General features: G+C 49.7%; 2 protein-coding genes across 2 annotated transcripts in view; both read left to right on the top strand.

The window, feature by feature from the left end:
- Nucleotides 1-8,769, top strand: part of PINX1 (PIN2 (TERF1) interacting telomerase inhibitor 1) — a 61,944-nt gene extending 53,175 nt beyond the window's left edge. The window contains exon 7 of the mRNA XM_068183172.1: nt 5,943-8,769. Within this exon, the coding sequence (XP_068039273.1) occupies nt 5,943-6,548 (606 nt within the window). The 3' untranslated portion in view covers nt 6,549-8,769. The remainder of the gene's footprint in view (nt 1-5,942) is intronic.
- A 6,026-nt stretch (nt 8,770-14,795) lies between these two features.
- On the top strand, nt 14,796-19,282 carry SOX7 (SRY-box transcription factor 7). The gene is made up of 2 exons (XM_068183154.1): nt 14,796-15,088; nt 16,999-19,282. Exons 1-2 carry the CDS (start codon nt 14,863-14,865, stop codon nt 17,895-17,897), a joined length of 1,125 nt encoding a protein of 374 aa, XP_068039255.1. The 5' UTR covers nt 14,796-14,862; the 3' UTR covers nt 17,898-19,282.
- Nucleotides 19,283-23,139: the final 3,857 nt, after the last annotated feature.

Here is a 23,139-nt window from a genome sequence, read left to right as displayed (position 1 = left end):
AATTGTAGTAAAATTAAACCTTCCTATGGATATGTGGTGATCACACCACCATAGCCAACAAAAAATAGAAGTTGCAGGACACCTGAATTTTTACCACTTTGGTCCAGGTTGAGTATCCCTGCTTCTCATCTCTTTCATTAAACCCTCGTTTATTTTAACAGGCTGCCCATGGAAGTGGTGGAAGCATCATCCCAGGAGGGATTTAAAACCTGTGTGGATGTGGCACTTAGGGACATGGGTTGGTGATGGCCTTGGCAGTGCTGAGGAATTTTTGACTCAATGGTCTGAGAAGGCTTTTCCAACCTTAACAATTCTGTGATCACCAGGTTGTCAAATTGCATCCCTGTTTAGGTTTTTGAAGCTTTACAGGACTGAAAGATGCTTCTGGAGTCTAGATCCTGCATTTGCCATTCCAAGCAAAGATTAACCTCCCTAACACTTCCCTTTCAGTGGTTGAGACTCCCAGTGGTTGTTGAGGCTTCAGAAAGAGACTGATTTCTCCTACTGGCAAGTTTTCCTGTGGATAATTTCCATCTGCTGCTTGTCCTTTTCCTCATGAGTACCAGGGCAATTGTCCTGTTTTCCCTTTGCATCAGCCCTTTCTGTATTGGGAGTCTGTTCTCATCAGCTCTTCACAAGATGCTGTCTGAAATAAACCAATTCTAATCAGGTAAATTAAAAGCATTAGAGCCTCCTGGGTACCTGTTCTGATGCCAGAATTGACTGCAGAACTGATGGTATGTGGCCTTATTTATGCATGTATTTATTTTAATCCTGCTTAAACTCATCAGGCTACAGGTCTTTGTTCACCCTCACACCTGTTTGATCCCAATCCAAATGTTAATGCTTGTACTTAACTTGAAGTTGTCAACTCCTTGAAGCAAGACTCTGTCATCCTTGATGTCTGCAAAGCTCCAGAGTGACTCTTCAGGAATTATCTGCAGCCATTCCTGGGATGGAAAGATACAGGGGTGCCCTCAGCTTTTGCCTCTCAAGTTTTGTGCACTGCATGGGGGTCCTACCAACCTCTCAGTGAGGATCTGAAGCAGCAGGAACAGAACAGGATTACTTTAATCTTATTGTTACAGTTTCTCGGCAAGGAAGTTGGTAAGAAAGGCAGAACAGCGGTGGCTGCATTTTAAAGCTGAGAGTGATCCTGTGTTCTCCATGGAACTCAGGCTCCATGTGCTTCATCTAGCCCACTTTCTCTCATTTAAGTGAGAGCCTATTGAAATAGTTTAGCTTTATTCTGCCTTTTTGCTCATCCCTTCTGGACTTCGCCTTTTGTGTCGTTTTTTGTGAATCAGATTTCACAAAGTCATTGTGAATTAGTACCAACAAAGCAAAGTCGTGTGAAATAACTGGCCTTAAGTAATAGTAGTTCATATGTAGCAGACAGGGATGGTATAAGAGATTCTTTTATTCCCCTGTTTTAAGATTTTAAGTACTAAAAAGGAAATTATTGCATTCTGAAGAGGAGGGAAACTTCTCTGAATTAATCCAGGCTGCTTCTCTTGCTCCTGTATGTTGCCAGCATCCTTTGCTTTGCACATGGGTTCTATCTCACTTTTCTTTCCAGGGTAACATGCAGGTGCAGTTCTTATTTTTGACTATTACTTACAATAATCCCAGAATGGTTTGGGTTGAAACAGACCTTAGAGCTCATCCCATTCCCACCTCTGCCATGGGCAGGGACATCTTCCACTAGATCAGACTGATTTCACGATGTGTCTAAATCCTTCTCCCTATAGGCTTCTTCTCTTCTTGTTCTCACTGATGTGAATTCCTTTGATAATTGACCATAATCCCCTGTTTTTTCCTTTCACTGAATAACTGAAAGGTGCTCTGAGAATGGGATGCCCTAGAGATGCAATCCTGATCCTGCAGGATTCAAGGGAGCCAGGATTTCCTTCTGTAAGTTTAGTGTACTCCCTTAATGATTTAATCAGCAGCCAAAGAAAGGCAGAGAAAAACACGGTGGTACATGGAGTGCTTTATGTCCATTAGATTATTTTCCATACATTTCACTAATTACATAAACATATGATATTTACAGGGGACTCCTGCCTGTAATTGACCTTCATCTCTTCCTGTGCACTTCCCAACCTCTCCTTGAATTTTCCTATTGTTTCCTCTTACTCATTCCACATTTAACACCATGTTTCAAGCAGTCCTTTTGTTTTGCTTGGGACCATCCTACCAATTCCCTATTCCCAATTCCTTCTAACTTCATCTCCTTAACACGATTTTGTGGGCAGTTTTGGAGCTCATGGCATGGACAAACAGCTTTTCCAAAGCCCAGTCTTCAGGTTTCCCTCCAGTTCCACTCAATTGCTCTTTTCTTTTACCTGATCATGAGTTCTCTGGAGCAAGAATATTTCTTTCTGTCTTTTATCTGGTGAAAATTTTGTCTTTCAGAAGCTTCAGCAGCACAATCCACTTTTAGGGATATCTGCCTTATTTTTCTTTGAAATTTTTCTCTGTGTTGGATCAAGCAGGTGAGGAATTGCATAAACTGTGAGGGGTTAGAGAAAACCCCTGATTAGAGTTCAGCAGTGTTCCCATGGCTACTGGGACAGGTACACCACGGAAGCAGGAATACCTTGGCATTTAACAGCCCTTCCAGGTGATTTATGGTTTTATATAAGCTTTTCCTAAACTCAGAGGTTTTCTAGGGTTGGCACCTCTTTGCTTGTCTCCATGCCCTGCTAGTTCTGTGCTCAGTGGCCCGTGGTTATTAAAATTCTTATCAATAAAGGGGTTTCTGAGCAACGTTCTTATTTTCTAAACTCGTACATACCTTTGGAACTCCTCTGCTTAACCAAAGGAACAATTGTTTTTATGCCTAATGTACTTCATGAAAAGAAATAAATGTGTAGAGTTCAAGTAATATTTGCCTTCAATTACAGTAATTAAGTTGTCAGGACTTGAAGTCACCAAGGCAATGAGAAAATCCTTTCCTGGTTGGCCAGGGGGTAATGGGTGTTCTGAGCCCAAGTGTGTTTTACACATCGGGGTGGGGAGGGAAACAGTTCTGGCTGAAAACCTGGGAGTCTGTTTGTCCTTTTGCAATCCAGGGTGTCAAAATCCTGCTGTGGGGGGAAAGAAAATGACCCTGTTTGCCTGGGCTTCAGCAGGGCCAGGGAAGTGATTGTCCCTCTGTGCTGGCACTGCTGGGGCACCTCCAGTCCTGGGGACACTTCTGGGACTCTCCCAGCAAGAGTGACCTGGAGGAGCTGGAGCATGTCCAAGGAAGGGAATGGAGCTGGGGAAGGGGCTGGAGCACCAGGAGGGGCTGAGGAAGCTGGGAAAGGGGCTCTGCCTGGAGAAAAGGAGGCTCAGGGGGGACCTTGTGGCTCTGCACAACTCCCTGACAGGAGGGGACAGCCAGGGGGGTCGGGCTGTGCTCCCAGGGAACAGGGACAGGAGGAGAGGAAAGAGCCTCAAGTTGCACCAGGGGAGGTTCACGTTGGACATCAGGAGGATTTTCTTCATGGAAAGAGTTGTTAAACATTTGGAGGGGCTGCCCAGGGAGGTTTGGAGTCCCCGTCCCTGGAGTTGTCCAAGGAAGGCCTGTACATGGCACTCAGTGCTTTGTGCTGGGTGACAAGGATGGTGACAGGATGGACTTGATGGTGTTGGAGCTGTTTTCCAACCTAAGTGATCCTGTGATGATGACATGGGATTCTCTGCTTGTTGGGTTAGGTCTTATTAAAAACAGGTTTAATATGCATACAGCTCAACCCATTTATCCTGGGAATTCTGTGTTGTTAAACTTCTGCTGCAGGTCCCCTTTCAAATGCAACCTGTGTGGAGACTTGTGTGGATACATCCTATTTTTTCCCGTGTTCCACATCCTTTTTCAGGCTTCTTTGCCAGAAGTCAAATAGTTTCAGTTACTTCATAACCGTTCAGGAACACTACAACATATCCCTACAAGAAAAGTCCCTAATTTTGATAAGTGCCCACACAAACATCACTGGAATCTCAAGTGCAGCCTTACTTTCGTTCCACTGGAATAGCTCTCTTGAAAGCAGATGGATGAGGAAATCACCACTTGTAATGCATCACTAATGACACCAATTTTTGCATTCCTGCTCATGGGAGTAAAGGTTATGGATGCATAAGGAACCAGACCTGGAAAACCTTACTCACAAACCCTAACAGACCCTGCTTCAGCCAGCAAGTTTAATGATGCCCTCAAGAGAGCCAGGTCCTTTATCTGCAGCATCACACAATAACTATAAAGTGTTGAGATAAGTGGGCTTTTATCTCCCAGCTCTCTGCTGGCCTTCCCTGAGTATCAGGTTATGGCAGTGAAAGTGGCTGTGAAATCTGACTGCTCTGATTTGGGCAGGCAGGATTCAGGATGTGTGGGCAGAGGGTAAGAGAGATGCTCTTACCCATCCGTGCATTTATGAATGGAAAAATCAGGGAATTATCTCTGACTGTAATCCCTGTGGATCCCCTTTCTTTCAGGAAGGGGTTGTAGGGCAGATGTTGGTGAGGATTCTACACCATCCTTCGAGCTTTTCCCATCCTGAGGGGGTACTTGTTCCCTGTGGTGTGTGCAAGGCTTTAAAAAAACAATTAATGAGCTGAGGGAGCTGGGAAAGGGGCTCGTCCTGGAGAAGAGGAGGCTCAGGGGGGACCTTGTGGCTCTGCACAACTCCCTGACAGGAGGGGATAGACAGGGGGGTCAGGCTCTTCTTCCAGGGAACAGGGACAGGATGAGAGGACATGGCCTCAGGGGAGGTTTAGGTTGGACATCAGGAGGAATTTCTCCATGGAAAGGGTGCTCAGTCATTGGAAGGAGCTGCCCAGGGAGGTTTGGAGTCCCCACCCCCGGAGGTGTCCATGGGGTGACTGGATGTGGCACTCAGTGCTCTGGGCTGGTGACAAGGTGGGGTCAGTCACAGGTTGGACTCGATGGTCTTGGAGCTCTTTTTTAACCTGAATGATTCTGTGATTCTGTGAAAATTTGGGATATTTCCAAGAGTCATTTGTGACTTTTGCTAAGCAAAAGGCAATACCACAAAGGCTTTGTTTTGAGTGCTTTGGTATGTATGTGAACAAGCCTTAATTTCAGCTGCCTTTCTGGTTTGTTTCTTTTGTAAATGTCAGATAATTTAACAAATTATACATTTCCAGCTTGTGGTATTTGTTGCTTTCTCAGTCTGTTCTCTTCATGCCATCCATAACATCCAGCTCCAGAGCTGTACTTTGCTTGTAGTTTGATATTTCTCAGTTTGATATTTCCTTTCTAGAAAGGAAACTCTTCACCTGCACCTGAGCAGCTCTTTATTTCATGTCTGCAGAAACCTTGTAAGATGTAACCTGTGATGTTGTTTGTGCCATCTGATAACGTGTGATCAAATGGAGCCTGTTTAAATAACAACATCTGGGACACCTTGACAGCAGAGCAGCTCCGAAACAAACATTTCCAAAGATCAGATAAGATGGAAGAGATGCCTCAGTGCTGGATTGCTCCCTGGATTACAAGTTCTTTGCTGAATAGTTATTCCAGGCATGGGATTTCCTTTGTGCCACAGGCTAATGGATTGTAGTGGATCATTTTTCATGCTGGTTTATGTCTTGCAGAGACATGTGCTTTGTAAAGTCAGTGTAATGCACTAAGTATGGCAGTGGTAGACATGAGTTGTGTAGGAATAGGTAAACTAAGGAACTCAAAACAACTGAAAATTGTCTTGGTTTGTGTTGTCTTGCTGCCTTCCCTCCTTCCACCTCTTTTCCTTAAACCTACAGCATCTTTCACATTAAGGGCTGCCTCACTTCCACCCAAATCTGTACTTTCACAGTTAATTTTCAAAGCACCACTTTGCTTTTTAGGATTTTCCTTATTAGCATGCAAAAAAACAACCAGCATTATGCTTAAAGCCATGACTCCTGACTCACTCCTGCTCCTCTCTGTTCCCTTGCAGGAGGATATTGCTGATCCTGATTCCCAGGAAGAGAAGGAGAGGAACAACTGGCTCTCCAGACCTGAAGATGGTTCCAATACAGTGAAGAGTGCTCTCACTGTCCAGGAATATTTTGCCAAGCGCATGGCAAAGTTGAAGGGATCTCAGCAGGAAACAGAACCAAAGGTGGATCAATCCAGCCCAACAGCTGATGAAGCTGTGGAGCCTTCAGAAGAGCTGGAAACCAAAGTCAAAAAGAAAAAGAAGAAGCAGAAGAGAGATGATGAAGCAGAGAGGACAGAGGACTGTGCAAAACCAGGGAAAAAGCCTAACACAGGGAGCTTGAATGGAACAGAACTGGATGATCCACTAAATGAATGTCACAAAAGGAAAAAAAAGAGGAAACATAAAGAGGAGAACGAAGGAGAAAACATAAATTGTGATGAAAATACAGGCAATGGAGAAATTTCTGTGGGAATGTCTGAGGGGGAGGAACTCAGCGCAGAGGAGCAGGAGGAAAGGCAGAAGAAACGCCACAAGAAGAAGCACAAAAAGCAAAAAGAGGAGACAGGGGAGTGTGGGGAAGGAGCACCCAGAAAGAAAAAGAAGCACTGCAAGAGCATTTAACCCTTTCAGGCTCAGGGATGAGTCTGTGTTAGGGGAGGCTCTATGTAAGCACAACAATCCAGGCTTGGACACTGCTCCAGCTCCAGCTGGGACAGACTGGATCTAAACACAGGCTGGATCTAAACACAGGCTGGATCTAAACTCAGACTGGATCTAAACACAGGCTGGATCTAAACCCAGCTCTCCCAAGGGAAAATGTGGTGATGGGCCAGCAGGAGCTTCAGTGCCACGTTCAAAAGGGAGGATCAACACATCAGGACTGTGAAAGGCAGGGGATGACTTTCTGCTGCTTCACCTGACTGTGTTTTCCTCAATCCAGGAAAAAAAAAATTAAAATCACCCTAGTACTGCCTTTTTATTAAAATTGTTATTATTTGTGAGAGCCCAGCTCTGCTTCTGGAAGCAGGAAGAGGTTTGCAAAGCTGTGTTTTTTCATTGATTTTTGCAAAGTGGTGTCTAATTTTTACATTCATCTCTTTTTACATATAAAATGAATGTTGTTTCTTCCCAAAATGCTTACTCTGATTAAAAGTTTGCTCCTGAGTGTCAGCTCTTAAGGGTGAAATAAAAAGACCTCCCTGTGTCTCCAAACCATTGTCAAACTTTAGCTTTGCACCAAAGCTAAAGGAAATGTGTATTTACCTTATCATTTATTAACCATACCTAAATCTTTGATTTCCAGGCCATACTCAGGATCTCTTCACTGGTACCTCTGGAATCCAGAAATATCTGCCTTGGATAGAGCAAGGTTTTTTTCCTGAAACTGGGACACCAATAGATTTTAAAAGCACAGTCAGATTGCTGTTGCCATTCACACATTGAAAACTTACAGTTTGGATTTATAACCAAACTAGAGCTTGTTTCTCATTGTAAGCCTGGAAATAAGGAATGCTGGAACTGGGCACTGCCACAAGCAGTTTTGTGGGAGATCTGAAACATTCAGCATGGATTTTGGCATTTTAATGTTATTCAGAGCTGTCAGAAGAGACGGGTGAGCTTGGAAGTGGTGGAATGGAAAGGAGGATTGCTGGTGTCCTGTTCTGATATTTCTTTGGCCAAACCAAACTGACAGCACAATCCTGAACACCAGCCAGTTATCCTGGCAGAATCCAAATCCATGAGCTGCTCATTTCATCCAGGCCTGGCTGGGTTTCATCAGTGTAAATCTAAAACATCCCATTGGCTGCTCTGCTGAAGAAAATGGGTACATTTTTATATTGTCTCAGCTCAGTGGAGTTGCTTAACATGGTCTGAGGGACATTGTCAAGATGCAGATGTTAATAGGGAAAAAAATTTCCTTAAGCTGCCTTTATTGTGCAGTGGAGGAAGCTCCATCTGCAGCACCCAGACCACATGGATGGTTTGGTTGCAGATCAACTCCTCTTTTTAAGATCTCTTGGTTTCCAAAGCACCTTTTTTTTCCCCTGCCTTCAGGATATGTTCATTCACTGCAGCAAAATGAAGTTTCACTTCTTGTATAGGAGAACAAGATGCCTTTCCCTGGATTTCACATGCCCAGGTTTTAATCCTTGTTGCATCTCCTTTTCAGGCTGTACAATTATTATTCACCATAGTCTGCTTGTCCCTGGCTTCCTTAAATGAAATACCACCACATACCATCAGTTATTGTCAAACTGGGAGGAAACTATGCTTGAGGTGAAAAAATCATCTTCTCAGTGACAGAAGACAGCAAAATAATGTTTTATGTTAAACTGAAGCATCCCTCTTGACTTCTTGCTCACCACAAGTCGGAATTTTTGTTATTAGATTCCAAAAGCCTGATTGTTTCCAATTATTATTTTTTAACTCTTAAGCCAACTAAACTTTACAGCCTCTCTGGGATTTCAGTTTAAAAAGGTGCTACTCAAGGAATAAGGTTTCCTTCTCTAAATACTGCTGGGCTTGTTTGTTTGTTCCCTCTGTGAATTTTCATGTGTTTCTGTGTGCTGGTTCTTGTGGGTGCTTGGCCACATTCCAGTGTCAGTTACAGGAAGAATAAAACCAGGAATAAACCTTTAAATTTGTACTGTTGCTCCTGTTAAATTCAGGACACCCAAGACTTAAATCTGGCTCAGATGGAAGTATCATCTACCAATGGAAGAGTCTCTATTTCTGCAATAAATACACAGCACTTTATCCTGGGAAATATGGAATTTTAATGTGCCCCAAGCCCTGCATGTGGTTGTAGGAGGGGAAAATCATAATAAATAAATAATCATAAATCATAAATTGCTTGTATTTGACAGAAACAATTGATTTAACTGCTCTGCTCTGTGTTTGTGGTCAACATTACTCAGTGAAAAGCTCTTCTTACCAGATACTGTCCAGTGAAATGGATGATTGGAACAAGAGAAACATGTCTCAGAGTAATAAATTACATATATATTTTTTTGTTTGTTTGCTTCTGGTGGGTTTTGAATTCTGTTTTAACCCAACTCTGGGTTTGGCAAGAAGGCCTTTTTTAGAAAGCACAAGAAAAAGAATTACGTCAGTGCCCAGATGGTGGAATTAGCAGAATGTGAGCACAAAGGAACGACTTGGTTTCATTTCCGCGAAAATCAGACTTTCAAACTCCAAGGCCTTTTGTTATAAATTCATCCATTGTACTCACAGAATGAGATGGCTCCCAGTGAAATTACCTGGACACCAAGGAAAATGAGACTCCTCACTCTGCTGTCGCTCCTCAACGGGGAACAAGGCACGTGCAGCACAGATATTAAAATGTTTTCAGTTTTGGTAACCCTGGGTCAGCAGTGACTGAAGCAAATTTTCCTTTTTGCTTTGGGAGCATTCCAATACTGGTTTCTCCTGAGCTGTTCCATTCTTTGCAGGGATAGGGCTGTTCTTGGCTTTGAGACTCAAAATTCACTGCGGGATCCACGGCCAAGGACATGATTGGCAAGTGCAATGTTAGAGCAGAAATAACGGAGGCTGAATTGTGCTTGTAAACACCTGCAGCCATCAAACTACCCTGGGAAGTAGAGACTGTGAAAAAATAGTCCTGGTACCATTGTTGGACCCAAGTCTGTGTGAGTTTTGTCTGACTGTGGAGCTTTCCTTGGAGCCAGGGATGGGAGATGGCACTGGAGCACCTCAAGTGACAGCCCTGGCACGTGGTAAAGGCAGAATTCCTTGAATTTCCTCCCAAGATATTCCAGCTCTGATGCTTCACACACAGCCAGCATAAAGCAGAGGTAGAATTGTAGAATCATGGAATCATTAAGGTTGGAAAAGCCCTCTAAGACCATCGAGTCCAACTATTCCATCAGCACTGCCAAGGCCACCATTGACCCATGTCCCCAAGTGCTCCTTGGTAACAATCAGGCTTTTTTAAAGCATAATTGCAAGACACCATTAAAGATTTCAGAACCACCTGTGCTCGTGTTTAAGTGAATTTGAGTCCATTGGGATGCAGCTGCTTTATGACTTTGTGAATTGAAGGGGCTGGAGCATATCCAGGCCAGGGAATGGAGCTGGGTAAGGGGCTGGAACACCAGGAGAGGCTGAGGGAGCTGGAAAGGGGCTCAGCCTGGGGAAAAGGAGGCTCAGGAAGGACCTTGTGGCTCTGCACAACTCCCTGACAGGAGGGGATAGACAGGGGGGTCGGGCTCTTCTTCCAGGGAACAGGGACGGATGAGAGGACATGGCCTCAAGCTGTGCCAGGGGAGGTTTAGGTTGGACATCAGGAGGAATTTCTCCACAGAAAGGGTGCTCAGACATTGGAAGGAGCTGCCCAGGGAGGTTTGGAGTCCCCATCCCTGCAGGGGTTTCAAAGCCATGTGGATGTGGCACTTGGGGACATGGGTCAGAGGTGGCCTTGGCAGTGCTGGGGAATGGTTGGACTCGATGATCTCTGAGGGATTTTCCATCCTAAACTATTCAGTGGCTCTGTGAAGTGTTTGGGGACAGCTCAGCATCGTGTCCATGGCTGCAGTTCCCGTTTCAGCTGCCCTGGTGCTCTCTGCCTCCAGCTCCTCAGCTCTCAGCAAGGACAATTAGCTGCATTCATCAGTGTAATTAACCAATTTTCTCCTGTTTAAACACACGAGACTGAAGTTGTTGCAGCATCCACCTTCAAAAGGCACAAGTTACCTCACGACACCTCCGAACTTGCCAACACCGAGGGAAGGAAGGAAGCTCCAAGAAGAGAGAGAAACCACACAAAATCTGTTGAAAACACTACCCAGCATCACACCTGGTTGGAAAAAAAGATCTGGGAATAGTGTATCCTACTGGATACAGGGTGAGGATTGTGGGCATCCAAAGCCATCCTTTGCCCAATTCCCCCTCATTCCTGGGCAGGAGCCCCCAGGAAGGCTCTGAGCTCAGAGAGCGTGGGACAATAACCAAGGCTTTTGTTTCCGTACCTGTTCCATCCAGGGATAAACCAATTTTGTCTTGGATCAGCAAACTTTTAGTGATGTGGGACTGGGAAATGCTGTACAAATACATAATTTGTGGTGGCAGAAGTGGGAATATTGTAAAACAAATTGAAGCTTCATTTCTCAGCAAGTCAAAATCTGCTTCTGAATCACACAAATACATTTTTTTCTTATCTTAATCCATCTTCATAAATTTAAAGGTGTAAGAGGGGAAGCTCTTCCTACTTCCTTTTAACCTAAAGGCACTAAAATATATATTTTTGTAACCTTTAAGCTACATTTTAAAAGTAGTAAGAGCGGAAATATTCAGCACCATGCTGAAAAATTTAGCATTTCAAGGGGCAGTGGAGAGGAGCTTTTCTGATTTTTTTTTTTTTTTTTTTTTTTTTTTTTTTTTTTTTGTATAATGGGAAAGCTCTGGGTTTTTTTTACCTAGAAAATAAATGGTCCAGGTAGCAATCCCTGGGGAAAGCCTGGTTGCATCAAGGAGGATGGGTGGTGGGCAGAGTTGGGAACTACAGCACTAAGGGAATCTTCTGCTGGGAACCCCCAGCTCTCTCTGCAAAAACTTCCCTTGGGAGCCAAGAGTTTCATCAATAATTAAGGAACATGTGAATATTGAGCTAATTTAGGATTTGCACTTTCTCACATATTTTAATGTCCCTGAAGGTGGGGGGGGGGGGGGGGGCAGGGAGTGAAAATAAACCCTTCCTTTGCAGGAATAAAATTCCAGATGTCGAATCCATCCCAAAAAAAAAAAAAAAAAAAAGGGATATTTTTAAAGAGGTGATCATTTCATATAGGGTTCAGCCACTCATTTTCTGCCTGGCCCATGGGAGTTGTTGCCACTGTTCCCTATCCGTGAAAATGGGGGAGAACAAAGCTTTCTTCCCCCCTTTGTCTGCTCCATCTATTTTCGCTCACGGCTTTTCGCCATAATTTCCCTGTTCCCAAAGCCCTGGGAGAGCTCTGCTGCTTCCTGTGCCCCAGATACAGGTGAAGCCTCGTAGCAGAGCGGGGAAGGTGAGCACACACACACACCGAAAAAAAAAAAAAATGCCCGAGGTTTTTCCAGACTAATTACCCCGATCCGGTGGTAATTAAGAGGTGGCATTTTCACATGGCCCCAGCCTCCTTTATGTAACTGGGAGCTTCTGACAGGACAGGTTTGACCAGCATTTTAGGCAGGTTGCAGAATGAAACCCTCCTTACTAATGCCATCAGAATGCCAGGTGCTGCAGGAGAGGGGGAGAAAGGGGGGGAAAATGGTTATTAATAATAGTAGCAGTGTTTGCACTTAAAATTCTGTGTGGGGGCCCTGGGAAGGGAGGAAATCCAAACGAGGAATATTCTGCTGGATTTCTTTGTGCTGTAACCACACAGGAGCCCCAGATTGTGTCTCAGGAGGTTCTGAAAAGCCACGAGTTGACCCCTGTGATACCTTTGGGAGGTCAAATGTTATTCCCAGGATGTGGAGGGAATAATGAGGATCAGGAACACCCAGAGAGAGTGCTCCGAGAGCTTCCAGGCTTCAGCAACAGGGGCAGGAGGTGGGTGCAAGTCCTGTCCTTGCTCAGGGTTTTGTCCTCTCAAACCTATCCACCCATCCTGCAAAATGTGGAAACACAGGCCAAGGTGGAAGCAGTCCTGTAAAAGGCATCAACTGGAATTCATCCATCTCTTTCCTTTTCCCAGGAAGAGAAATTCTGCTGCTACCACTAAAAATTCCTTGCCTCTGGGGCCTCCACAGAGGTGTTTTTATATTCATGATATCCAGGTCCTGAGCATCCTGAGGGTTAAAAAGTAACAGTGAGCCATGCAACATATTCACCATACCCAAAGTACCATCCTATTCAAAATAAAACCTTGCAACCCCGGGCAGCCTCTTTTACAGGGCACTTCCACCCTTCCTAAAGGGAACTAAACAGAATTAAGGATGTTCCAGGTTTTCTTCACAAATTCTCGCTGCCAACCTCTGCAGCAGCTCCAGCCTGCAAAATACACCCAAGAGACCTGTGCAGGGCAGGGTGGAGAGTTTGACATCCTCCCTCCCTGCCCCATCCCAGCACTTCAAGGCTTGAGACAGGACTCTGGGAGAGATCTGGAGCTGCTAGGACAGAACAAGCTGTCCCCAGGAGCGTGCCCGGCTCCAAACCCCAGATAAAAGGCAACTCCTCCGTGTGTGTGTGTGTGTGTGTGTGTGGAAAGGGTTTATAAATCTGTCCCGAGACCAGGAAATCTCCTGCGCCTTTTAGATTTAAGAGAAGTTGCCTTCCTGTTGTATTCCCAGATAACGCAGCTCTGATGGAGCCCACTTGTAAATAGCTTAATAGATTTAATCAGTTCCTTTGGAAAATGTTGTTGATTTCGCAGGGTTTTAGTTAGGTCCTGGGGAAAAGCTCGGGGAGGGCAGTTGCTGCTTCTGCTGCGAGAGAAATTGGCACATTCCAGCTCTCCTGACCCTAAAATCGCTGCAATCCACAAGAAACCAGAGCCATCGCACTCCTATGCAGAGGGAAGGGAGAGACCAGGAAGCCCAGGCGGATCCTGCCCGGCTCACATTGACATGAGCTCTCTCCATCACTCCTAATCTGACAAGAGTCAATAGGAACACCCAGGCATGTGGGAAACCTGCCCGAGCTCCCCGGCCTGGGATCTGCGCCGGGGTTTTCCCCCCTGCCTTGGGGTCAGATGGGGCAGCCTTGGCCAGCCCCAGGAAACGCCCGCCCATCCCGCACCCCGTCCCGCTGCTTTTCTGGCAGCGCGGAGAGGAAACCCACGGTCAGTCAAAGCGGAGCCGCTGCAGCCCTGCAGCCCCATGTCCGCGGGTCAAAACCATACCGGAATCCATCCACCAAATACATTCCCCAGGGCAGGCTGCAGGGATGAGCCGGGAAAGGGCAGCCGGCTGGGGATTTTCCGTGCCATCACCTTCCGAGAGATCCTTTGTCCTAGTGAGAGGAATGCTGCTTGGATGACTTTCCCACCCTTGTGAACACCGTTGTGTGGCTTTGGGACTTCCATCCCATCCAGCCTTTTTGGACTGGGGTAGCACTCCTTGAAAAGCAGCAGCAAGGAAAAGATCCTTTGTCTCCCAGAGTCCAGGGATGGGCAGCGGGGACCGACTGGAGATGTTTCAACCTCTTTGAGCTGTGCCCAGCCCCATCCCTGCCTTGTTTTCCCCTAAAAGCTCCCTTAGGAGTCGAACCGGCTGGACAAGCCCCCACCAGCAGGTTCATTGTGTCCTGGTTTCCATCATCACATACAAGGGGACCTGGAAATGTGGGTTGAAAACCCACATGGGGTGGGCAAAGCACAGCCTGGGCTGGTGGTTAAAGCAGGAGAAGTGGGGAAAAGCTGTCCCTGCCTGTGGGATCCATGCCTCGATTTCCCTTGGCAAACAGAGTTCCTGCAGCTTGTCAAAGCCTGGGGAGAGGCCTTTTGCACCCCAGTGGGATCTTCCTTTCAGTGCCATTTCCCTTTTCTTTCCAAGTTTTCAGTGCCCTTTTCTCCTCTCTCTGTGTTACCCCTCAGCCTTTAAAGTTTGAAGGTCTCTGAGGTGCAGGGGGGCAGCGGGGCTGTTTGGGGGCGGGACATCTCCAGCTCTCTCCTCACTCCCTTTCAGGCGGCAAAATAAGGGAAAATAATAATAAAAGAGGGGGAGGGGGGAGTGGGAAGGAGAAAGGGGGGTGTTGGGGGTGCTACTTCCTCGGGGGGTGCCGGGCAGAGGGTGGGGAGAAGTTTTCTCCCAGCACCATCCCGGCCGGGGCTGAGGAGTTTGCAAACAAGGAGGAGCAGCGAGTCCCTTCGGTGTCATTGGAGGAGGCTTTTTCCAAGGAGCTCATAAATACGGGAGAGGCCGGGCAGGAGGCTGGGACTGCGCGGGGACCCCGAGGGCAGCGCGGCGGGCCGGGGGGGCCGGGGGGGGGGGCATGGCTGCGCTGCTCAGCACATTCCCCTGGCCGGAGCGGCTGGAGGGGGACGCGGGCGAGGGGCTGTCCCCAGGGCCACCCCCCCGAGCGTCGCAGGGCGAGAAGGGCTCCGAGAGCCGCATCCGCCGGCCCATGAACGCGTTCATGGTGTGGGCGAAGGACGAGAGGAAGCGGCTGGCGGTGCAGAACCCCGACCTGCACAACGCGGAGCTCAGCAAGATGCTCGGTGAGGAGCGCGGCGGGCGCGGGTTTGGGGGGTGACGCGCGGGGGGAGGTCGGGGACCCACCCGGGCATCCACGGGGGTGCAAACCCTGTGCGGATCCGGTGCCCCGGGGTGAGCACCCGGGCACACACCCGGCCATCCAGGTGCAAATCCTGTCGGGACTCAGTGCCCAGGGGCACCCACCGGAGATCCCTGCGGGTGCAAACCTTGTCCGGATTCGGTACCCATGAGTCCACCAGGGCATTCCCGGGAGTGCAAATCCTGCCCGGATCCCGTGGCCCAGGAGAGGCACCCACGCACCCACCCGGGTATGGGATGCACACCCTGCTCGGATCCAGCGCTCCGGGCTTGGTCCCCAGGCACCCCCACCTTCGGTGCCTGTAGTGAAAACCCCGTCCGGATTTAGTGCCCTGGGGAGGGGATGCAAGCACTCTCCGGCCATTCCTGGAGTGCAAATCCCATTCGGATCCAGTGCCCCAGGATGGACATCATGCACCCACCCAGTCATCCCGGGGTGCACATCCCATCCAGATCCAGAGTCCCGGACTGGGAATGCCAGCACTGCTGGCCATCCCTGGGGGTGCCAATCCTGCCCATGTTGGGACCTGGTCTAGCACACAGAGGGGGGCACATCTACACCTTCCTGGCTGTTTTTGGGGTGCAAAGCCAGCCCGGGTGCAGCACCCTGGGGCTGCAATACCTGATGGAGTTCTGCACCCCAGGAGCAGCACCGTGCACCCACCCTGTCACCCACGGGGTGCTCACCCTAGAACCGTCCCAGGTGTGCAGCCACTCCTCATGGTGCAAAGCCTGATGGTGTCCTGCATCCCAGGGGACAGGCACCCTGCCACCCATCTGCTGCAATCCCTGAGGGTGCTGCCCTGCTGTGCAAGGAGGGACCCCCAAATTTCCCTGGCCTGTTCTTGTTGTGCCACTTTGTGCCAGTATTACATGGCTGGGGTGGGTGTGTGTATTTCTGCTGTTACTTTTGGGGGATCACAACCCATTTCGAGCGCACATTTGTTTCCCACTCCCCATCCACTATTTCTCCCTTCCTCTCAATCCCCATTTTGATGTGAAACCAAGAGGGCAAAATTATCAGCCCAGACAGCCTGAGAAAGAGCTGCCCGAATTGCAACACAGCTTTGCTGCCCAACCTCTTATCCAAAGTTTGTGTTTCCCTGGACAGTTCTGTGGTGTTTTCTTTGGTGGTTTGGGTTTTCTCCTCGCTGCTTTGCCATGCAGCATCTCAGCTTATTAGTGTTATTTCTGCTGTCTCAGACCATGGGAAGGCATCAAAGGCTTTGATGTGTATCCTCATTTATCCCCCTTACCCTGAGGAGCAGCCTGGGACAGCCTCACTGTGGGATAAACCCCCCCACCCAATGCTGCTTCTCTGTGCTGTGTGTTGGGGACATTTTATCTCAAACAGGGAGACACGAGGTCATAGGATTACAGAATCATGGAATGGTTTGGAAGGGACCTTAAAAACCATCTAATCCATGGGCAGGGACACCTTCCACCATCCAGACCAGCTGTCACAGTGCCCAGGTCTCCTTGTGCCCTGGTGCAAGTCCTGGCAAGGGCACAAGCTGGGACACTTTAAAGGACAGCACGTCCTGACCTCTGCTCAGCCAGGCAAAGCCTTGGCTGTCCCTTCTCCACAGCCCATGGAGCTGGGAGAGTTCATCTGCCTGGATTTATTTTCTAACCTTAAACTCACCTTGTGTGGCAACTTGGGATAAAGGGAGACAGAGACCCTATAGCAGCCTCAATTCCTCCCTTCTTCTCCCACCCGCTGCTGCCACATCCCCCGGTGGGGTTTTTGGGATGTGTCCTCTGAGTGGGCCAGGTGGATTATTGGGCACCCTTGGGAGGCAGTGGTGCTAAGGGAGTGTGTCCTCCGTTTCAGGGAAGTCCTGGAAGGCGCTGAGCCTGTCGCAGAAGCGTCCCTACGTGGAGGAGGCCGAGCGGCTGCGGGTGAAGCACATGCAAGATTATCCCAACTACAAGTACCGGCCCCGTCGGAAGAAGCAGGTCAAGCGCATCGGGAAGCGGGTGGATCACGGCTTTCTGCTGGGCAGCCTGACACGGGACCAGAACTCTGTGCCAGAAAAGCGGACCTGCAGCCGGGCTGGTGGGGACAAAGAGGGCCCGGGTGAGTACCCGCCCCGCCCAGGGCTGCCGGCTGTGCGGGGGTACCGGGAGGCTCCAGGCAGCGGCAGCAGCACCAGCGTGGACACCTACCCCTACGGGCTGCCCACCCCGCCGGAGATGTCCCCTCTGGATGCCATAGACCCTGAGCAGAGCTTCTTCTCCTCGCCTTGTCCCGAGGAGCATCACCGCTCCCACCTCACCGGTGCCACCTTCTCCCCGGAGTACGCGGGCGGCTCCCTGCCGTGCGGCCACCACCCGCTCAGCCCCATGCCACAGCCGGCCACCTGCATGATCCCCCCGGCCTCCAGCTGCCCTTCCCTTCCTCCTCCTCCTCCTCCCAGCTACTACACACCCACCTTCCCCTCCCTGCCCCCTCCTAGCCTCCATGCCCACCTGGGCCAGCTCTCCCCACCACCCGACCACCACGGCTTCGACACCTTGGACCAGCTGAGCCAAGCAGAGCTGCTGGGGGAGATGGACCGCAATGAGTTTGACCAATATCTCAACAACCCCAGCCACGGTGACCACCACGGCGGGGCCTTGGCCAGCGGGCACGTCCCGGTGTCCAGCAGCTCCCACAGCTCTGAGAACAGCCTCATCTCCGTCCTGGCCGATGCCACGGCCACCTACTACAACAACTACAGCGTCTCTTAGGAGCCCAGCCGGAGCCGCCTGGACCGGCCGAGGAAGGACCTGATACTGTTCCGAGGCGTTGCTCCCTGGGGACATCGCCCGCGGGCCCTCGGGGTGACCGAGTCTGAACCACAGGGCCCTGGAGCCTCCTCAGTGCTGTAGGTAAAGGATGTGGGTTGTTGGGTCACCACCGTGCAAAGCCTGGATTGCTCTGCTCCGACCATGGCCAGGGGGCACATCCCAACGCCAAAGCGCTTTGGCCAAGTCCCTCTTCCAAAGCAGGGATTCTCCTGGGAGCACAGGAAGGCTGCCCTTCATTCTGAGGCATCCCCAGCTCTGCTTTGGAGTCAGGAATGCAGCAGCACCCCACAAACATCAGGTCTGAATTCCCCCTGGAAGGGGGAAAGGCAGGGATGGGAGAAGGGAAGATTTTGGTGAAGGTCCATGAGCTGTGTTTGGGTTCTGGTGGCGGCGTTGCAGCCTGACCACCCTGACCTGCCTGACCACTCCGATGGGGATTAAAGCCCCCATCCCTGCCCCAGAGCATGGACTGGGGGCTTCATCCCTCGGGACACCCCAGAGGGGTTGGGACACCAGCCAGGAGAGGGGTAGCCAGCCCTGAGAGTGCTGAGCCAGTTCTGGAGTGGGGTAAGATCAGGGCTTGGAAAGGCAGGATCCAGCCGGCATCCACCCCTGGGAGCAGGACCTGGGATTAACATTTTGGCCAAGAGGTGATGATGTAGCAGACACTTTTTTTTGTCAAACATCCTTTGAAGGGGAAGGCTCCATGTTTGGAGCCACAGTGCCCAATGCCTCTCCTAACTCTGGCATTCTATTGCTTGTAAAAAAGCTGTACATTGATTTATTCCTTCCATTATTCCTCCCGCCCCCCCACCTCAGATTTTGTATTGCTTGAGTTCTCTTCCTTTCCATAAAGATGAAGCTTTATTTTAAATCAGTTATATGACATGATTAATCTTAGTGTTTACTGTATGGCACTTGGTAATGATTAGTTAGTAACGTGGTTATGATTTCCTGGTTTCAGTCCCCAAAATGTATTATTAATAATTGCAAAGAAAACTTAAAAAAAAAAAAAAACCAAAAGTTTGCCGGTTTTTAAGCTAATACATTCCATCTCTTTTGTGTGACTCTATGCATTTTGAATGAGTGTAGATACGAGTTTGCATAAAATATTTAATTTAAATAAATATGTTTTTATATGATGATTGTTTGATGATTTAAATTGCTGTCGCTATTGACAACAGTTTTCAAAACAGAAACATTTCCCGTGCAAGTGCTATTTTTTTATATTTTTGTTGTCATCGTTGTTGTTGGTATTTTCAGCCAAATTTTTCTACTACCATTTTTTTATAAATAAAACAAAGATCTGTGGTTATCTTTACAAATTGTGGATTGCTTTCTAACAAACAGACTCAGAGCATGATGGGTGCTTACCCTCACTTTTCATGGAGTATCTCAGGGGTCAGGTCACTGTGCTGGCCTTGACCCTGCTTTTGCCATCTCTCAGATATGATCTTTGTAATCCTGTTTCCATATTACAGTGAAGTCACGAGCTTTGCCTTTGGTGTCTTGGTGAGCACAGATGATGTTGCCAATTTATGGAGCGAGTACCAGTGCCAGGAGCGTGGGTTTTAGTCACATTTAAGGTTCTCTTTTCTTTCACAGTTTGGGTAATTCACCTTTTAAGGTGCTCCACAGTGTGGAGACCTTGAGAAGGGTCGTCATTTCAGGTGCAGATCGAGGCAATGAGGCCTCAGAAATGTGTGGTCAAATTTGGGGAGGCATGTGAAGGTGATGTTGAGTGATGGTCTTCAGGCCTGGCCAGCAAAGAGAAAAGCTTAATCCATGTTATTGTCCCTGGAAAAAACATCCTAGCCTGCTCTTGCCAGATATTAAATCAGGCTGTGTCCCTGCTGTCCTTGAGGCTAAGCTGTGCACAGAGAATCCCAGAGTTGTTAGGGCTGGAAGGGACCTCTGGAGATCCAAGGCAGGGTAAATATCTCCCAAAGCAGTGTCCTCCCAGGCTGCGTCCTCCTGCTTGGCCCCCAAAAAGTGGAGGAGCAAGTTTCTTTGTGCCCTTTGTGATGCCACCTCTGCGTGGTGGCTGGGAGGGGTCTTCAGAGGCCACCCAACCCCACCCAACCAAGTCCTGTCCCTTGTCTCCCATAAATGGCATCACTGATCCACGAAGCCCATGGTCCCAGAAGTTGGAGGCTGTGTGAGTATTTGGGGAGGCACCAACATGACCAACAGAACACTGTCCTGCTCTCCTTTATCTCCCAGTTGTATCCCCTGGATTCAGCTCTCCCATCCTGCCTCTTCCTTCTTCCATCTCTCAGGCATCCAAACCCACCCTTGGCCTTTCCTTTTAGGGGAAAAGGAATGGATGCCTCTGTGTGTCCTGCCAGCCTCTGATACTGTGGTGGCTCCCTGACTGGGGTGGCTCAGCCCAAATGTGACTCTTCCAAGAGGATTTTGGAGCTGGAGGGAGGGAGGTGCCAGGATCCTGTTTGGCCTCTCTGCCCAGCTGCACTGACTCACATGGGACCATGCCAGGAGCAAGAGTGGGGCTGGAGAAGTCCTGCTTTTCCCTTCTCCATCTCTCCCTGCAATCCCTATGGTGTCCCAGGCCCAAGAGGCAGCTGAGAACAGTGAAACTACCCTGGGGAGGAAGCTTAGCTGTCCCAGCCCCGCCCAGAAATTCAGCTCTGGGTACTGCCACCAGCCTGATCTGGGATGTCACATTCTCACCCTATAGGACCCTTTCTCCAGGACATTGGCCCCACTGGTCCTTCTCCATATTCCCATGCCCTGAGCAATGATGGGATCAGCTGCACCACCCTTTAAGCCTTTTCCCCTCCTTGCTTTCATCCCATGCAGGGCTGCTGGAAGCAAACCCCTCTCTAAGAGCTCCCAGCAGCTCCCAGAGTCTGATTTCCCCAGGAAAAGGGGTTTCTCCACACACCCCATGCCCAAGAAGCCCATTGTGCCCGGATGAACGCAGAGCCCCGCCAGCCAAGCCTGTCCCCACTTGCTCTACCCAGAGCCACGTGAGGAGAGGTGGGAGCTTGTCCCTGTGCTCTCTGCACGCCAGGAACAGCTACAGGCCCCAACCGGGAGCTGGGGCCCCCCGAGGGCGTTGGGAGCCGCAGCCAAGGCGAGGTGCGGCTCCCTGGGAGCCACGGCCGGATCCGGGCACACACCCAGAGCTGGGAGCAGCCGGCTCCCACCTCCAGGACACTGCAGCTGAGATGAAATTCAGGAGCACCACCCCTTCTCTGGGGGGATGGAAAATGAGATATTATGGGTCAATCCCCTCTACCCACCGCAATTTTTTGGGATGCAGGGCATTGCTGCAGGAAGCAGATGGAAAATAAGTGGCTGGCAGAGGTGGGAAGGAATAGTTTTGCTTGGAAGGTGGGCATCCATATGGAAGACTGCTGGCCATCGTTGTTTATGGATATTGAGGGGGTCTCCACCCCAAGCAGGACTTGTTCTGTATCAGTCCTCGGCATTTTTCTCCTCCTTCCCCATCCCTAATCCAGGAGCCCATGCCTGTCTCTGTGCATGCTGAAGAGTCTTGTGGTTTGTGGCCTGCTGTCCCCAGCCTGAGAACTAGCAGGAAAATCAAATCAGGGCTGCAGGAAGGGATAAAACAGCCTCACACCACATTTGGGCTCCTGCTTGGGGGCATCAGCTTGGGTCAGGACAGGGGTATCTCCTTGCCACAAGGTGAGTAGGGTGTGAGCCCTCTGCCCCCGGTGTCCAGTGGCCTTGGCCAGTCCTTGGCCCTGTGGCTGTGCAGGTCGTGGTGCCAGGCATTGGGAGCAGGGATGAGGTCACCTTCCCGGATAGCTGGAGTTTGGGCTGGCCAGGAGCTGCCTGCCGTGCGTGTCATGCCCTGGGTAATTTCCCTTGCATCCCTTGAGCAGGTGGTGACTCCTCTGCCCTCTCTCTGCTTGTCCCAGTGCCACTGGACAGGGGTGGGCCCTGGTGACAAACAGCCACAGGGATGTTCCATGCCTCAGTTTCCCTGTCTGTAAACCAGAGGTAATTCTTCCTTCCCTCCCACCCTTTTTCCAACCAGTGCTGGGACATGACCTGTCTCTTCCCCAGAATTTGAACAGCACCAAGTGCTTGCGCTGCCTTTAGCACAAGGGGTCCCTGCCCCATTTGAGGGATCTGGATCCTGCTACGAAATCAGCTGGGAGACAACAATTTTCCCTGATTTTTCAAAGCAGAACCAGGTGAGGGAAATAGAGGCAGAGAAGGGGTGAAGTAATTGGACTGAGCTCACCCTTCAAATCAGCGACAGAGCCTAGAGAGACTCTCAACACGGCCAACTTCCCCAAATCCCCACGTCCTAAATCCCCTTTTGCCCCCTTTTTGCTCACCTTCCCCCTCCATCCCTTTTTTTTCCCCACCCCACCCTGACTCCGAACCCTGCTGCACCCCATGGCGGGGAGGGCAGGATCAGACCCTCCCTCCCATCTCTCCAGAGGAGGGAATGAGACAAGCTGCTGAGTGGTTTCCTGCCCAGCACTGCCAATGGGAGCTGCTTGGGGTGCCGGGAGCAGGGGAGGATGTATCCGGAGCTGAGTGTTTCCTGGCAGATAAGGCCAACCCCTCCTGCCGGATGTTATGAGTCCAGGTCCTACCTCCACGTTTCAAGAGAAGGGGCCGAGGAAAGGCTTGGATGTTTATGTCAAGGAAAAATAACTTCTCCCTCTGTGTACAATCCTCTGGCTCCCCCAGGGCTACGTGCAGCAGGGTAAATGCTGGGAATAGGAAAACGGGCGAGGAGGATGACGGGGAACAAGGAGGGCTGTGGGCAGGCTGGGGTCTCTGCCTGCTTGGGAATGTGCCAAGGCAAAGATAGGATGGATCTGGGGAGAAGAGCCTGAGGATGGATAGTGCATGCTCAGCACTGTGGGATCAGGCTCATCATCAATCCAGGGTCACCGTGGCTGAACCCCACGTGTCACCCCTGTTGCCCACCTGGGGCAGATCCAGGCCCAGTTAGGATTTCTCCTCAACCTTCAGGTGAGCCCCTTCGAGGCCAGAGCCCAAGGCAGCCCCCATGGCTGGGGATCAGGGTTATCCTGCTCACCTCTGTCATACAGGGAATCGGAGATGCTGGCAGAGGGAGGACAGTGGCAGAGTTGGATCTGGCAGCCTGGATGGCTGGGTAGAAGGAGGAAGTTGTGCAGTGGGTATGGAGGGAATGAGGAAAACATGGATT

Source organism: Anomalospiza imberbis, chromosome 3, assembly GCF_031753505.1.
Source record: "Anomalospiza imberbis isolate Cuckoo-Finch-1a 21T00152 chromosome 3, ASM3175350v1, whole genome shotgun sequence".
In the NCBI taxonomy this organism is placed as follows: domain Eukaryota; kingdom Metazoa; phylum Chordata; class Aves; order Passeriformes; family Viduidae; genus Anomalospiza; species Anomalospiza imberbis.
Note: the sequence above shows the minus strand (reverse complement) of the source record. Positions and strands in the feature narration are given on the sequence as shown.